This window comes from Montipora capricornis, chromosome 2 (genome assembly GCF_036669925.1).
Source record: "Montipora capricornis isolate CH-2021 chromosome 2, ASM3666992v2, whole genome shotgun sequence".
In the NCBI taxonomy this organism is placed as follows: Eukaryota; Metazoa; Cnidaria; class Anthozoa; order Scleractinia; family Acroporidae; genus Montipora; species Montipora capricornis.
In genome coordinates this window covers 31,871,667-31,889,166 of record NC_090884.1, presented here as the reverse complement: position 1 = coordinate 31,889,166, position 17,500 = coordinate 31,871,667, and the positions used below count along the sequence as shown (strand labels likewise).

Here is a 17,500-nt window from a genome sequence, read left to right as displayed (position 1 = left end):
TACAGCGTGAATCTTTCGCCCGTCGAGCCGAAATCAAAATGAGCTGTACTTCTAATATTTCGCCAAGGTGGTGTTACGTACAACACTGAAACCAAATGGAAATTTTTCTGGTAACTTACGGGTTCAACAAAGACAGAGAAGGAATCGAACACCACAAGTAGATCTGTGATCGCTGTTGTGTGTCTCACTGTGTTTACTGAAGTCGCATCTGTTTAAAGTTTGCCTGTTTGTCTGGCAAGTAACATTCATTCTGTACTCAACTCTGCAAAGGTTAAAAAAAAATGGAAATGTGACAGTGAAAAATTATTTGAATGAAAGCTTGTTGTCTCTTTTGTGCTTTGTTATTTACCGTCAAGGTTCTTTCGAAAAGGGTTTGATGCGAACTGTCAGAAATTTATTTAATAAACCTTTTCGGCTTGTACATTTTGTTTTCCCAATACAGATCATGTGATAATATTCATGCCTGCATGCCCTCATTTTAATGAACAAAACAAAAGACCAAACCTCCTGGGTATCATCACAGGATCTGTATTGGGAAAACAAAACGTACAAGCCGAAAAGATCTATTGCACATGCTTTGTGATTGTGTGTTTCGCTTGCACGCACGCAACGGAAATAGGAAGGGTTTCTTGCCTCTTATAGCAAATATGTTGCTTGTTTCAATAAATGTTTCGCTGGAAAATATTTCTGTGAAATTTCTAGCTTTTGTAAATTTATCATATTGTGTAATTTTCGAGCTTAGCAAATTTGCATACATGTGTTGAAATGTGATAGACGGAGAATTTTTGTGGTAACGCATAAGTCACGAAAATAAACAGGTCTGTTGGAAGCGTGCTTGAGTTTCAACAAAATGACCCCCAAAATCGGCAAAAGATTGTGACGCTGATGAATAATAAAGTAGCTGCTATTACCAAAACGATGGAATTACTTGGTGATAAATATCCTTGTCTTGGAAAGTAAATTTTTGATTTTCCAGAAACAATGGTCAACCTCTGAGAGTTGGGCGATTGTGATCTTTATGTTGAATTCGCACATTTCTTGTCAAAATTTATAACAATTGAAAGAAAAAGAAAGCTAACAAAAACAAAAACCCGGTATCTTGGCATTGGAGTTCCTCAAGGATCTATCCTGGGCCCTTTGTTCTTCTTATACATAAATGATCTTCCTAGAGCTTCCAAATTAACTGAACCTCTGCTTTTTGCTGACGACACTAGTATCTTTCTTTCAAACTCTAATCCCAACTACTTGGCGAATGTGCTTAATAATGAGTTGCTAAATATTGATGTTTGGTTAAGATGCAATAAGCTCTCGATTAATGTCCAAAAGACAAATTATGTTATATTTAGTCCGAGTCAGAGGAAAGTCAATCGCAGTTTTTCTCTCTCCTTTGGGGGTCAAACTCTAACTCAAAGCAATGAAACTAAATTTCTTGGGGTGTATCTAGACGAACACCTTACTTGGAAATATCACATAAACTTTGTCTGTAAACAAATCGCTAAATCAGTTGGTATTTTATCCAGGACCCGTTTCTACTTATCCTGTAAGACCAAACTTCTGTTGTACTGTACAGTAATTTATCCATACGTTACTTATTGTAACTCTACGTGGTCGTCCACTTACGTATCTAATTTAAATAGAATTTATTATCTGCAAAAGCGAGTGGTGCGAGCTGTTACAAATTCAGAATATCGAGCACATACTGCTCCTCTTTTTTCTAAACTGAAAATCTTAGACATCTTCCAACTCAATACCCTCGATATTGCTAAATTCATGTTCCGCTACCACAATAATCTGCTGCCTCCACTTTTCTTCAATCTGTTTATGACAAACAGTCAAGTCCATAAATATGACACAAGAACAGCCGGTAATTATCGTGTGCATTCCTGTCGCACGAACATTAAGAAGTTCACAATTCTTTACCAAGGACCTAGGGTCTGGAACTGTCTTCCTGCCTCTATTACCAATTTGTCAAGCTTTCCTATGTTTAAGAACAAAGTGCTAGAGTTTTTATTAAAATTATTTCTGAGTTAGTTCCTGCCGCACTCCTTCGCAGCCCTTATTTTTGTTTAATATTGTGATCTCGAGGTGGCCTCTCCTATAAGCCTGGTGGTTTCCTGAGGTCTCCTCGCCTAACAACCTGCTGTATGATCGTCACGCAGTCATGCAACGTTCTTTTTGCTTGTTTGTTCGTTTTGTTGTCAATGTTGTTGTCTGATTTAAAATCTGTTATACACATAAGGGCAAATAAATGATGATGATAGATTATGATGATCATTTGACACAGATGCTTCACTGTTTCGCGAGTAAACATGCCGCGGTAACTTGATCACTGCGCTCGCTGAATTCGATGTGCGATTTACTCGGTGCTGAGCTAAAAGTACAATTACAACAAAACAACTAAAACCTCCCAAAATGTTCTTCACTGATGGTAACTTTTTATATTCGTGGTTCAAAATTAATGTTGTTTTCATGTCGTAAATTTTGTTACCGATGGCAAAATATTTTATTCTCGATCTACCGTCCTGAAACTTCCTTCTGCTCTTCTTAAAAACGGCAGTAGCCAAAACGCGGGGCCGGGGCAGGGGCCGGGGTCGGGGCCGGGGCCGGGGTCGGGGCCGGGTTCGGGGTCGGGGTCGGGGTGTCTTTTTCCAACATTTTGTTTCATTTTGTCGTCATTCTCGAATGACTGTCATTTATGGTGGCAATAAGTAAAAAGAATTGAGGAATCTACGGAAGCTATGAAAGCTCTTAAGGGGCATTTTAGTTTTTCTTAAAATCGTACTTTGTTTTTTTGTCTTTCCGAAAATCGAAGTTTGTTGTTCGAAATCAAGAGAATTTCCGAAATTTTCTAAAATTGGAGTTTATGGAATACACGCTAATTGCTAGACTTGCCACAAAGTCGACCTCACGATAATCCCAGGAGAAAATCTTTTAGCCAGCGAATCGTGATTTTTCGTACGCGAAGTAAATGAGCGAGCGACAAAGTCGCGAAAGGTCGACTTGTCTCGCTTGCAAGGTTTTCATTTGCGTCTCGCGCCAAAAAGGGAATGACGTCATTCGTAAGTCCTGCACTTGATGGCGCAATCCGACGAAAACAGTCGAACATATTTGTTTCTACGAAATCGAAAGAGGAAATTTGTTGACTTTGACGGTGCTAAAGGTTTCAGAAACAAAGATGAAAAAAAACGAAAGCTTATTTTCAATCTCGAGTCGCCGCTTGGAAAGGAGATCTCCAGTGGTATTTTTTGGACCAACACTTGTGCCGTGATTTGTGCTGATAGAAACGAAACACCAATTCGAAAGATTAGCAAGTAAGGGAAAGTTTCGAATCGTCAAGAAAGTCAATTGATTTCACTCATGAAAGGTCAGGTAGGCTTCAGGTGTAGGAGACGTACTAGACCGGGATTAAAAGATTCATCTTAGTGAAACTTAAACAGAGTTAACAGAATAGAGTGTAATGTGAGTGCTAAATATTCTATCCCATATGAACCATGTGAGCGTTAGCCACACTGATGGAAATGGCCCCACACAAGGACAGAGAAAAACTCTGACCAGGGTGGGAACTGAACCCACAACCTTCGGGTTAGATCTATATGGGATAGAAAATCTAGCACTCACATTACACTCTATTCCGTTAACTCTGTTTAAAATATAAGTGCTACACGGCCAACGTTTGTATAAACGGTAACCTTTCCTTGTGTTAGTGAAACTTAAGCTGACCATTTAGCGATGCAATGACTCTCGTCGATGAATACACGTGAATTTTTAATTTTTTTGTTCCATTCGACGAAAAATGTGTCGATAGTCGTTGAGAATCGCCTCGGGACTTCCAAACACCAGTTTATACTTAAGATTTTACATGTGTTGTCTCCTACATATGACGCTCTAATGCCACGACAATTGCGGCTGGAGACCAAATCTTTCGTGATTGAAATCAGCGGAACAATTACGAATACGATAGCATTGCAATCCTCTCCAAGTAAACGACCAAAAGCGTACGGGACTAGTTCAAAGGTCAGACTTTTCCCAGCTCTGGTTGGAGCAGACACAAACAGATCTATGCAAGACAGATATTCTTGAATTATTTTCCTCTGATAGTCGCGTAATAGACCATTTTACAGTTGTGGCTACGTTACCAGGCCTAGCAATGAAAGCGAGGCTGCCGGTGACCCTGTTTTGATACAAACCTTCATGCTTTTGTAATGTTAATATGGACTAATTAGCGTTACAACAACACAATTTACATGATAAAAGCAGAGAGGTCTGTATCAATGCAAGGTCACCGGCAGCCTCGCAGCCATTCATAGGCTTGGTCGCTGAGCAAACAACTGTAAAATGGCCTATTCGGAATACCTAGCATGTGGCAGTCACGCTTCACTGCGTGTGGCAAACTTTGATTGACAACTCTATCCCCTGGGGTCCACGAGGGCTACTCTGATTGGCCAAAACGCGGGGCCGGGGCCGGGCCGGAGTCGGGGTCGGGGTGTGTTTTTTTTTGTTCAAAATTTTTTCATTTCAATTTTTGTAGTTATTCTCCCGTACTGTTATTTTCTAATGTTCGGCATCTTTCCTTCATCTATGTTCGAAATTAGTCAAAAAATATAAGGAACGTACGGAAGCTTCGAAGGGGGCATCGTTTGCTTTTCGAAAAGAATTTCCGACTGAAATTTAATACGTTAAACCAAGTGATTCGCGCTTCGCGTGTTAAGTTATGTCGCTTAATTGTTTTATTGTATGGAACTATATTTGCAATTTCATTTACCACAGCAAGTTTGCATGAGTTGAAAGGTGACAACTAATTAGAAATTTAGAAATATATAAATCGAAACTGCAAACGCGCAAATTACTTTTTCACTTTCCTCCGATCAAGAACGTTAAAGACAATCAATAGAAGAAATCAAACCATAAGATCGTGTAGATTAGAAGACACAAATTGTAATATATTCAAGAAATCAGTTGCATTCTTCTTTTAGCCTATCGCCGGCATTCCAAAACATTAATTTACTTCTGTAATATTTTCCTTTCAGTCGACTAGTTCAACGACATATCGATCGAGCAGCTAGTATGAATAAAAATCTGAAAATCTACAGCATTATCAGTGGCGTGATCTTGCCTTAAAGTAGTGCCTCGTACGTAGGTGCGAATCACCTAGAAACACTGAAGACTCGCTGAGCTCCACATTTTAATGTTTACTTCCTAAGAAACTTCTCCGCAATACAATTAAAACGAAACAGAACATAGCCATAATTCCACTATGGTCGTCACGCAAACGTTCTCAGTTGCTTGTTTTCGCAAAATTGTTCTAGTGTGGTTGTGCTTTTTCTCGTAAAATTGGATTCGATCCCTTGAAGTCTGAATAGAATTGGCTAGCAAGTTCCTATGCGACTGACTTTACTACAAACCGTTTGTGGTAAATCAGACAACAACATTGACAACAAAACGAACAAACAAGCAAAAAGAACGTTGCATGACTGCGTGACGATCATCGTGGAACTGTGATTCTATTGTTTTTTTTTTTTTTTAACGAAGTGAATATTACGATGGGACTCTGTCTGGCAGTTAGCGTGTATTCCATAAACTCCAATTTTAGAAAATTTCGGAAATTCTCTTAATTTCGAACAACAAACTTCGATTTTCGGAAAGACAAAAAAACAAAGTACGATTTTAAGAAAAACTAAAATGCCCCTTAAGAGCTTTCATAGCTTCCGTAGGTTCCTCAATTTTTTTTACTTATTGCCACCATAAATGACAGTCATTCGAGAATGACGACAAAATGAAACAAAATTTTGGAAAAAAAGACACCCCGACCCCGGCCCCGACCCCGACCTCGGCCCCGACCCCGGCCCCGGCCCCGCGTTTTGGCTACTACCCTTAAAAACTGTGTATCCATATTTATTTACTTTTACATCAATATTTGTTTTGCATAAAGCAAGCTTACAAAATCTGTATTTTGCTTGGTTCGCATTTGATAGCATGAAAATAGAATTTTCGGTCCTATGCTTCTGTTACTGAGTGGTATATTTCTTAGGTCGCCCATTCAGATACTAACCCCACCGGATCCCTAGAGATTAAATTCAGCTTTAAACTTTTGTTTACAAAACTGTCAGGTGCTGTCAGTGCACGCTTACACTTGTGGTGGAAAGAAGTTGCATGATCAACATGTCAGCCCAGAAGCCAATGTTTCTCCATTCCCTTTTATTTTCTTCAATCTCTCTGGGTTCAGTACTTTGCTAGTAACCACATGTCTTCTCAAGGGGCTATTTATCTAAGACTTCTACCAAGGCGCTACAATGATAGACAATACCAAAACAATATCGTGTACTGTTAGACCTACATATCACGCAAAGACGACTGTCAACATGTCATCCCAGAAGACAATGTTTTTCACTTCCCATTTATTTTCTTCAATCTTTCTGGGTTCAGAACTTTGCTAGTAACCACATGTCTTCTCAGGCTATTTACCCAAGATTTCTACCATGGCACTACAATGATAGACAATACCAAAACAATAGCGTGCACTGTTAAAGCTACATATTACGCAAGGACAACTTGAATCTCCTGGAAGACAACACACAGCTCAGTTGACATTATAGAATAAATCGCTGTGTTACTTCACTACCACTCGTAAGCAATGCGTGTCAACTTTTTTTAAAGAGGACAGGAATTTCTTCTTTCTGACAAATGATTAATTAATAGGCCGGTAGCCAGGTTTTTAACCTCAGAAAAGGATCTGTTTCGTCGTACGGACGTGTGAGGACCTGTGAGCCAAAGAGCCTCTGCTGGTATGACCTCTGGGTGTTCCCTTAAATGGTCTTAATGACCCCGGCAACTTGACAAAAATTACCTGGAGCGCTGCACGCACCACAGACAACCCAGTGTACCCTCACGGAGGGTCTAGTTTAGTTTTTTCCCTGTCGGTAAAAGTCTTGCCCGTCACTCCCCTGCTAAGTGGTGGCTTTGTGCATAGAGCCTTCTGCGCGTATTTTCTTAGTATCGAGAGGGTAGTGGGAAATGCGTAGATTTCTCTGGTGGACACAGTAGAACGATTAACTCAACCGACAATGGCGTCGAATGGCGTTTTAGTGGATCTTTGAAGAAAATATACCCTTATGAAGCTCAATAATGGCAGGTCAATTGGATATACAGGCGGTGGAATCTTAAAAGCGACGAGTAATGGACTTCGACAACAATCTATCGCCCGTCGAGCCGAAATCAAAGTGAGCTGTATTTACCTGAAGTATATGGTAGTTTGACACGATTGAGTTTCTTGCCTTCACGCACGCAATGAAATAGGAAGAGGTTCTCGCCTCTATGAGCAGATATGTTGTTTGTTTCAATAAATTTTTCGCTGGAAAAGGATTCTGTGGTATTTTCTGCCTTTGTAAATTATAATATCATGTTATGCATTGAATTTCAGAGCTTAAGGTTGAAATGTGATATGGAGAAGTTTTTTAGTATTGCTCTGTAAGCAGGAAGGGTTCACAGGCCTGTTGGAAGCGTGCTTGAGTTTCAACAAAATGAGCCCCAAAATCAGTGAAAAATTGTGACGCAGATAAATAATAAAGTAGCTGCCATTTCCAAACTGATGAAATTACCTGGTGATAAATAACGTCGAACGCGTCTTGGAGAGTAAATTTTGACTTTGCATAAACAAGAGTTGGGTGATTGTGATCTTTGTTTTGACTTCGCTCATTTCATTGTCAAACTTTATAACACTTGACAGAAAAAGAAACTTACAAAAACCCGGTATCTTGCCATCATTTGACACAGATGCTTCAATGTTTGACAAGTAAACATGCCGCGGTAACTTAATCACGGCGCCCGCTGAATTCCGGCCATGTCACTTTCGATTTGGCGATTTATTTGAACGTTGCAAAAATCTCCCAAAATGTTTGTCGCTGATCGTAACTTTTTATATTCTATATTCACGGTTCAAAATTAATGTTGTTTTCATGTCGTAAATATGTTATTCTCGATCGACCGTCCTGGAGACTTACTTCTGCTCTTTCTAAAAACTGTCTATCAATAGTGATTTACTTTTGCATCAATATTTGTTTTTGCGTAAAGCAAGCTAACAAGATCTGTACCTTGCTGAGTTCGCATTTGTTAGCGTTAATAGTATTTTCGGTCCGATGCTTTTATTTTATGAGAGGTATATATGGGTTCAGCACCTTGCTAGTAACCACATGTCTTCTCAGACTATTTACCCAAGACTTCTACCATGGCACTACAATAATAGACAATACCAAAACAATATCGTGCACTGTTAGAGCTACATATTACGCAAGGACAGATCTGTTTCGCCCTTCGAACGTGCGAGCACCTGTGAGCCAAAGGGCCTCTTCTGGTATGAATTCTTAATGACCTTGAAAAAAATTGTTTGGAACATTGCACGTACAACAGGCAACCCAGTGTACCCTCACCGAGGGTCTAGTAGCAAAGAAAAATTCCCTTGATATTCTCGCACAATTCCGAATTAATAGGTACTCGTCTTATTTTCAGAACGTTTTCCTTTTTGCGGTTTCCGTTTTCCTTGGTGGATTGTTTAGATCTGTTACTTTTTGTAAGCGGATCTAGGTGGAATAACAATAAAAAAATTTAAATAACACTCACGAACGGGCAATTTTATTTGCGGCCTTTTCTTTTATATTTTCATTGTGATGTTGTGCCATAATCTTGCAAAATCGTACATCACTATAGTAAATATTATGATTGACTTTCCATCAGGTTTTGAAACCATCGGCTGCTTCAAAGACACCTCCAATCGAGCCATCCAACCATTGGAAGGAAAAGATTCCATACTGGATGGATCGTATGGTGCTCGAAAGAACGCCATTGCAAAGTGTGCCGAGGCTGCAATGAGAAAAGGATACAAGATGTTTGCAGTTCAACATGGAGGATGGTGCGCAGCCAGTGCTACAGCGGACAAGACCTTCGACAAGTACGGCACATCCGCAGCCTGTGGGTCCGATGGCGAAGGTGGACCGTGGGCCAATCAGGTTTATGTCATCAAAGGTAAAATGTCAAAGAAGTGTCTATTAAATGCACAAAAAATAAAATGCGGTCTTTTCTTGCGGAAAAAAGGCCTAATGAACTAGGACAAAGGACTAGTGTGTACTTCATCTTTATCAAACACTGAATTTGCATGGTCGTATTTGTTCCGACGGGCTTAACAGTGTACAAGTTTGTCATGAAATTGTAGATAAGAACTAGAATGGCAACTTGCGTTCTGCTCCGATTATTTCAATTGTTGTGTACAGTTTATTTGAAATTTTTTTTTTTTGCTAAAATACTCTTTATTGTCGTAAACATGTTGCTTTTGCGAAATCGGGTCATGTTGCATGGCATTTTACAAGAGTTAATCCCACCTCTCCAGTCAAGAAATACTCTATATTTAATAAACGGTTCTATTCAAATAGACACTTGATTGCTTTGCTATTTCCCATTTATTAAGAATACATTCAAGAAGACCACTCCATTCTGATTGGACATATGCAGTAAAATTGTAATCTTCAACTTGTACTCTTGTATGGCAAGTAATGCAACGCCAACTGCAATAAGAGGGGCATAAACAAAAAGAAAGGTGACCTAGAGGACTTTTTGTACTTTTAATACCACGGAGGGGCAAAACTTAACAAAAAATGATGACAAATTACTCTACAAAACACAATACTCAAACCTGGATTAAAGGTCTTTTATAGCTTAACTGACGTTTTTGTAGGTCCTTTTTTTCTGAAGAATTGGTCTAGCAATTTTTGGTTGAATTTATTGCAAAAACAATTCACTTGATATTCTCGCACAATTCCGAATTAATAGGTACCCGTCCAATTTTCAGAAAGTTTTTCTTCTTGCGGTTTCCGTTTTCCTTGGTGGATTGTTTAGATCGGTTACTTTTTGTAAGCGGATCTAGGTGGAATAACAATTAAAGAAATTCAAATAACACTCACGAACGGGCAATTTTATTTGCGGCCTTTTCTTTTATATTTCCATTGTGATGTTGTGCCATAGTCTTCCAAAATCGTACAACAATATAGTAAATATTAAGATTGACTTTCCATCAGGTTTTGAAACCATCGGCTGCTTCAAAGACACCTCCAATCGAGCCATCCAACCATTGGAAGGGAAAGATACCATTCTGGATGGATCTTATGGTGCTCGAAAGAACGCCATTGCAAAGTGCGCCGTGGCTGCAATGAGAAAAGGATACAAGATGTTTGCAGTTCAACATGGAGGATGGTGCGCAGCCAGTGCTACAGCGGACCAGACTTTCGACAAGTACGGCATATCTGCAGCCTGTGGATCCGATGGCGAAGGTGGACCGTGGGCCAATCAGGTTTATGTATTCAAAGGTAAAATGTCAAAGAAATGTCTATTAAATGCACAAAAAATAAAATGCGGTCTTTTCTCGTGGAAAAAAGACCTAATGAACTAGGGCGAAGGACTAAAGTGTACTTCATCTTTATCAAACACTGAATTTGCATGGTCGTATTTGTTCCGACGGGCTTTAACAGTGTACAAATTTCTCATGAAATTGTAGAAATAGAACTAGAATGGCAACTTTCGTTCTGCTCCGATTATTTTAATTGTTGTGTACAGTTTATTTGACTTTTTTTTTTACTAAAATGCACTTTATTGTCGTAAACAGGTTGCTTTTGCGAAATCTGGTCATGTTGCATAGCACTTTACAAGATTTAACTCCACCGCTCCAATCAAGAAATACTCTATATTTAATAAACGGTTCTATTCAAATAGACACTTGATTGCTTTGCTATTTCCCATTTATTAAGAATACATTCAAGAAGACCACTCCATTCTGATTGGACATATGCAGTAAAATTGTAATCTTCAACTTGTACTCTTGTATGGCAAGTAATGCAACGCCAATTGCAATAAGAGGGGCATAAACAAAAGAAGGTGACCGAGAGGAATTTTTGTACTTTTAATACCAAGGAGGGGCAAAACTTAACAAAAAATGATGACAAAGTACTCTACAAAACACAGTACTCAAACCTGGATTAAAGGTCTTTTATAGCTTAACTGACGTTTTTGTAGGTCCTTTTTTTCTTAAGAATTGGTCTACAAGTTTTGGTTGCATTTATTGCAAAAAGAATTCACTTGATATTCTCGCATAATTCCGAATTAATAGATACTCGTCCATATTTCAGAACGTTTTCCTTTTTGCGGTTTCCGTTTTCCTTGGTGGATTGTTTAGATCGGTTACTTTTTTTAAGCGGATCTAGGTGGAATAACAATAAAGAAATTAAAATAACACTCACGAACGGGCAATTTTTTTTGCGGCCTTTTCTTTTATATTTCCATTGTGATGTTGTGCCATAGTCTTCCAAAATCGTACAGCAATATAGTAAATATTAAGATTGACTTTCCATCAGGTTTTGAAACCATCGGCTGCTTCAAAGACACCTCCAATCGAGCCATCCAACCATTGGAAGGAAAAGATTCCATTCTGGATGGATCTTATGGTGCTCGACAGAACGCCATTGCAAAGTGCGCCGTGGCTGCAATGAGAAAAGGATACAAGATGTTTGCAGTTCAACATGGAGGATGGTGCGCAGCCAGTGCTACAGCGGACCAGACCTTCGACAAGTACGGCACATCTGCAGCCTGTGGGTCCGATGGCGAAGGTGGACCGTGGGCCAATCAGGTTTATGTCATCAAAGGTAAAATGTCAAAGAAGTGTCTATTAAATGCACAAAAAATAAAATGCGGTCTTTTCTCGTGGAAAAAAGACCTAATGAATTAGGACGAAGGACTAGTGTGTACTTCATCTTTATCAAACACTGAATTTGCATGGTCGTATTTGTTCCGACGGGCTTTAACAGTGTACAAATTTCTCATGAAATTGTAGAAATAGAACTAGAATGGCAACTTTCGTTCTGCTCCGATTATTTTAATTGTTGTGTACAGTTTATTTGACTTTTCTTTTTACTAAAATGCACGTTATTGTCGTAAACATGTTGCTTTTGCAAACTCTGGTCATGTTGCATGGCATTTTAGAAGATTTTGGAATTAAAATTCCACCGCTCCAGTCAAGAAATACTCTATATTTAATAAACGGTTCTATTCAAATAGACACTTGATTGCTTTGCTATTTCCCATTTATTAAGAATACGTTCAAGAAGATCAATCGCTTCTGATTGGACATATGCAGTAAAATTGTAATCTTCAACTCCTACTCTTGTATGGCAAGTAATGCAACGCCAATTGCAATAAGAGGGGCATAAACAAAAGAAAGGCAACTGAGAGAAATTTTTGTACTTTTAAGAGCAAGCGGGGGCAAAACTTAACAAAAAATGACGACAAATTACTCTACAAAACACAGTACTCAAACCTGGATTAAAGTTCTTTCATAGCTTAACTGACGTTTTTGTGAGTCCTTTTTTTCTTAAAAATTGGTCTAGCAATTTTTGGTTGAATTTATTGCAAAAAAATTCACTTGATATTCTCGCACAATTCCGAATTAATAGGTACTCGTCCAATTTTCAGAACGTTTTCCTTTTTGCGGTTTCCGTTTTCCTTGGTGGATTGTTTAGATCGGTTACTTTTTGTAAGCGGATCTAGGTGGAATAACAATTAAAGAAATTTCAATAACACTCACGAACGGGCAATTTTATTTGCGGCCTTTTCTTTTATATTTCCATTGTGATGTTGTGCCATAGTCTTCCAAAATCGTACAACAATATAGTAAATATAAAGATTGAATTTCCATCAGGTTTTGAAACCATCGGCTGCTTCAAAGACACCTCCAATCGAGCCATCCAACCACTGGAAGGGAAAGATTCCATTCTGGATGGATCTTATGGTGCTCGAAAGAACGCCATTGCAAAGTGCGCCGTGGCTGCAATGAGAAAAGGATACAAGATGTTTGCAGTTCAACATGGAGGATGGTGCGCAGCCAGTGCTACAGCGGACCAGACTTTCGACAAGTACGGCATATCTGCAGCCTGTGGATCCGATGGCGAAGGTGGACCGTGGGCCAATCAGGTTTATGTATTCAAAGGTACAATGTCAAAGAAATGTCTATTAAATGCACAAAAAATAAAATGCGGTCTTTTCTCGTGGAAAAAAGACCTAATGAACTAGGGCGAAGGACTAAAGTGTACTTCATCTTTATAAAACACTGAATTTGCATGGTCGTATTTGTTCCGACGGGCTTTAACAGTGTACAAATTTCTCATGAAATTGTAGAAATAGAACTAGAATGGCAACTTTCGTTCTGCTCCGATTATTTTTATTGTTGTGTACAGTTTATTTGACTTTTTTTTTTTACTAAAATGCACTTTATTGTCGTAAACATGTTGCTTTTGCGAAATCTGGTCATGTTCCATGGCACTTTACAAGATTTAACTCCACCGCTCCAATCAAGAAATACTCTATATTTAATAAACGGGTCTATTCAAATAGACACTTGATTGCTTTGCTATTTCCCATTTATTAGAAATACATTCAAGAAGACCACTCCATTCTGATTGGACATATGCAGTAAAATTGTAATCTTCAACTTGTACTCTTGTATGGCAAGTAATGCAACGCCAATTGCAATAAGAGGGGCATAAACAAAAGAAGGTGACCGAGAGGAATTTTTGTACTTTTAATACCAAGGAGGGGCAAAACTTAACAAAAAATGATGACAAATTACTCTACAAAACACAGTACTCAAACCTGGATTAAAGGTCTTTCATAGCTTAACTGACGTTTTTGTAGGTCCTTTTTTTCTTAAGAATTGGTCTACAAGTTTTGGTTGCATTTAATGCAAAAAGAATTCACTTGATATTCTCGCACAATTCCGAATTAATAGGTACTCGTCCATATTTCAGAACGTTTTCCTTTTTGCGGTGTCCGTTTTCCTTGGTGGATTGTTTAGATCGGTTACTTTTTGTAAGCGGATCTAGGTGGAATAACAATAAAAAAATTTAAATAACACTCACGAACGGGCAATTTTATTTGCGGCCTTTTCTTTTATATTTCCATTGTGATGTTGTGCCATAGTCTTCCAAAATCGTACAGCAATATAGTAAATATTAAGATTGACTTTCCATCAGGTTTTGAAACCATCGGCTGCTTCAAAGACACCTCCAATCGAGCCATCCAACCATTGGAAGGAAAAGATTCCATTCTGGATGGATCTTATGGTGCTCGAGAGAACGCCATTGCAAAGTGCGCCGTGGCTGCAATGAGAAAAGGATACAAGATGTTTGCAGTTCAACATGGAGGATGGTGCGCAGCCAGTGCTACAGCGGACCAGACCTTCGACAAGTACGGCACATCTGCAGCCTGTGGGTCCGATGGCGAAGGTGGATCGTGGGCCAATCAGGTGTATGTCATCAAAGGTAAAATGTCAAAGAAGTGTCTATTAAATGCACAAAAAATAAAATGCGGTCTTTTCTCGTGGAAAAAAGACCTAATGAATTAGGACAAAGGACTAGTGTGTACTTCATCTTTATCAAACACTGAATTTGCATGGTCGTATTTGTTCCGACGGGCTTTAACAGTGTACAAATTTGTCATGAAATTGTAGAAATAGAACTAGAATGGCAACTTTCGTTCTGCTCCGATTATTTTAATTGTTGTGTACAGTTTATTTGACTTTTCTTTTTACTAAAATGCACGTTATTGTCGTAAACATGTTGCTTTTGCAAAATCTGGTCATGTTGCATGGCATTTTAGAAGATTTTGGAATTAAAATTCCACCCCTCCAGTCAAGAAATACTCTATATTTAATAAACGGTTCTATTCAAATAGACACTTGATTGCTTTGCTATTTCCCATTTATTAAAAATACATTCAAGAAGATCAATCGCTTCTGATTGGACATATGCAGTAAAATTGTAATCGTCAACTTGTACTCTTGTATGGCAAGTAATGCAACGCCAATTGCAATAAGAGGGGCATAAACAAAAGAAAGGCAACTGAGAAAAATTTTTGTACTTTTAATAGCAAGCAGGGGCAAAACTTAACAAAAATGATGACAAATTACTCTACAAAACACAGTACTCAAACCTGGATTAAAGTTCTTTCATAGCTTAACTGACGTTTTTGTGGGTCCTTTTTTTCTTAAGAATTGGTCGAGCAATTTTTAATTGCATTTATTACTGGGTTGCCAGTATGGCAACCTCAGTAGGAATCTGCGTTTATATCGTCGTTTTTTTATTTTTTTCCGTGTTGGTAAAATTGTAATCTTCAACTTAAACTCTTGTATGGCAAGTAATGCAACGCCAATTGCAATAAGAGGGGCATAAACAAAAGAAAGGCAACCGAGACGAATTTTTGTACTTTTAATACCAAGGGGAGGCAAAACTTAACAAAAAATGAAGAAAAATTACTCTACAAAACACAGTACTCAAACCTGGATTAAAGGTCTTTCATAGCTTAACTGACGTTTTTGTAGGTCCTTTTTTTCTTAAGAATTGGTCTAGCAATTTTTGGTTGCATTTATTGCGAAAACAATTCACTTGATATTTTCGCACAATTCCGAATTAATAGGTACTCGCCCAATTTTCAGAACGTTTTTCTTTTTGCGGTTTCCGTTTTCCTTGGTGGATTGTTTAGATCGGTTACTTTTTGTAAGCGGATCTAGGTTGAATAACAATAAAGAAATTTAAATAACAGTCACGAACGGGCAATTTTATTTGCGGCCTTTTCTTTTATATTTCCATTGTGATGTTGTGCCATAGTCTTCCAAAATCGTACAGCAATATAGTAAATATTAAGATTGACTTTCCATCAGCTTTTGAAACCATCGGCTGCTTCAAAGACACCTCCAATCGAGCCATCCAACCATTGGAAGGAAAAGATTCCATTCTGGATGGATCTTATGGTGCTCGAAAGAACGCCATTGCAAAGTGCGCCGTGGCTGCAATGAGAAAAGGATACAAGATGTTTGCAGTTCAACATGGAGGATGGTGCGCAGCCAGTGCTACAGCGGACCAGACCTTCGACAAGTACGGCACATCTGCAGCCTGTGGGTCCGATGGCGAAGGTGGACCGTGGGCCAATCAGGTGTATGTCATCAAAGGTAAAATGTCAAAGAAGTGTCTATTAAATGCACAAAAAATAAAATGCGGTCTTTTCTCGTGGAAAAAAGACCTAATGAATTAGGACGAAGGACTAGTGTGTACTTCATCTTTATCAAACACTGAATTTGCATGGTCGTATTTGTTCCGACGGGCTTTAACAGTGTACAAATTTCTCATGAAATTGTAGAAATAGAACTAGAATGGCAACTTTCGTTCTGCTCCGATTATTTTAATTGTTGTGTACAGTTTATTTGACTTTTCTTTTTACTTAAATGCACGTTATTGTCGTAAACATGTTGCTTTTGCAAACTCTGGTCATGTTGCATGGCATTTTAGAAGATTTTGGAATTAAAATTCCACCGCTCCAGTCAAGAAATACTCAATATTTAATAAACGGTTCTATTCAAATAGACACTTGATTGCTTTGCTATTTCCCATTTATTAAAATACATTCAAGAAGATCAATCGCTTCTGATTGGACATATGCAGTAAAATTGTAATCTTCAACTTGTACTCTTGTATAGCAAGTAATGCCACGCCAATTGCAATAAGAGGGGCATAAAAAAAAGAAAGGAAAATGAGAAAAATTTTTTTACTTTTATAGTGCGACGCGCCTTACCGTGGCCACCCAACAAACATTTTTTACAAGTTAGCCAATCAGGGTACGCGAATTTGATTGACAGACACGCCTCCATAAAACGTTTCATCACGCAGCGAAGTGGAAACTTGTCGAATTTACTGATAAAGTAGATTCAAAAGCTCAACAGCTTTACAAGACACGAAAGATTGCTTTTGTTGTTATATGTAGCCGCAATTGCGAAAATAGTTATTTGAATTAGCTGCTGATATCAATGAAACACCCTCGGCTATGGCAATTTCGGTCTCTTCTATCGCTAACATTTGACATCTCCGCAAGAATTCCTTTATTTGGTGAAAACAATATTCGTCTTGTCTGGCAATTTGTTCAGGAGTAGTGCTTTCTGACGGTATGACTGATAGTTTCTTTTTGCTCATCACCAAGTCACGCGTTATTCGTTTATTTATTTGAGAAGCACTCGGCAAATCGTCAGCATCTACAACGCCATCCAAAAAAAGTCTCTGTCGTATTTCAGAGGCATGGACACTTGGCTTCATAATTTTCTCAACAGACATAAACTCGAGAACTTCATTGGAAACTTTTGAAACCAAAAAACTAGTACGGGGAATTCGTAATGAAATGTTTTTATCATTGTACTGTTCAAGAACTTTTTGCACGTAACCCCGACTAACCCGAAGTTCTGTTGCAATTTGACGTTGACTTGTGCCTGCATGAGCTAAATCTAACACTCGTTCTCTTATTATGTCAGGGTAGGGTCTTCCATTGTCATAACAGCCTCCTTTTCGGTTTATGCGAAGTTGGACGTTTGCTAGGGAAAGAAGTTATAGTCGAGTTCAGATTACATATAAACCAGCCAGCGTAATAAAGC

The 17,500-nt window shown here is 38.5% G+C and overlaps 1 protein-coding gene across 3 annotated transcripts in view; it reads left to right on the top strand.

Annotated features, from left to right (window-relative positions):
- The window catches only part of LOC138018508 (uncharacterized), a 51,576-nt gene that overhangs the window by 8,711 nt on the left and 25,365 nt on the right, over positions 1-17,500 (top strand). For all 3 annotated transcript variants that reach the window (XM_068865150.1, XM_068865166.1, XM_068865157.1), the window contains exons 3-8: positions 8,728-9,015; positions 10,062-10,349; positions 11,391-11,678; positions 12,731-13,018; positions 14,061-14,348; positions 15,746-16,033. In XM_068865150.1, coding sequence (XP_068721251.1) covers positions 8,728-9,015; positions 10,062-10,349; positions 11,391-11,678; positions 12,731-13,018; positions 14,061-14,348; positions 15,746-16,033 — 1,728 coding nt within the window. The remainder of the gene's footprint in view (positions 1-8,727; positions 9,016-10,061; positions 10,350-11,390; positions 11,679-12,730; positions 13,019-14,060; positions 14,349-15,745; positions 16,034-17,500) is intronic.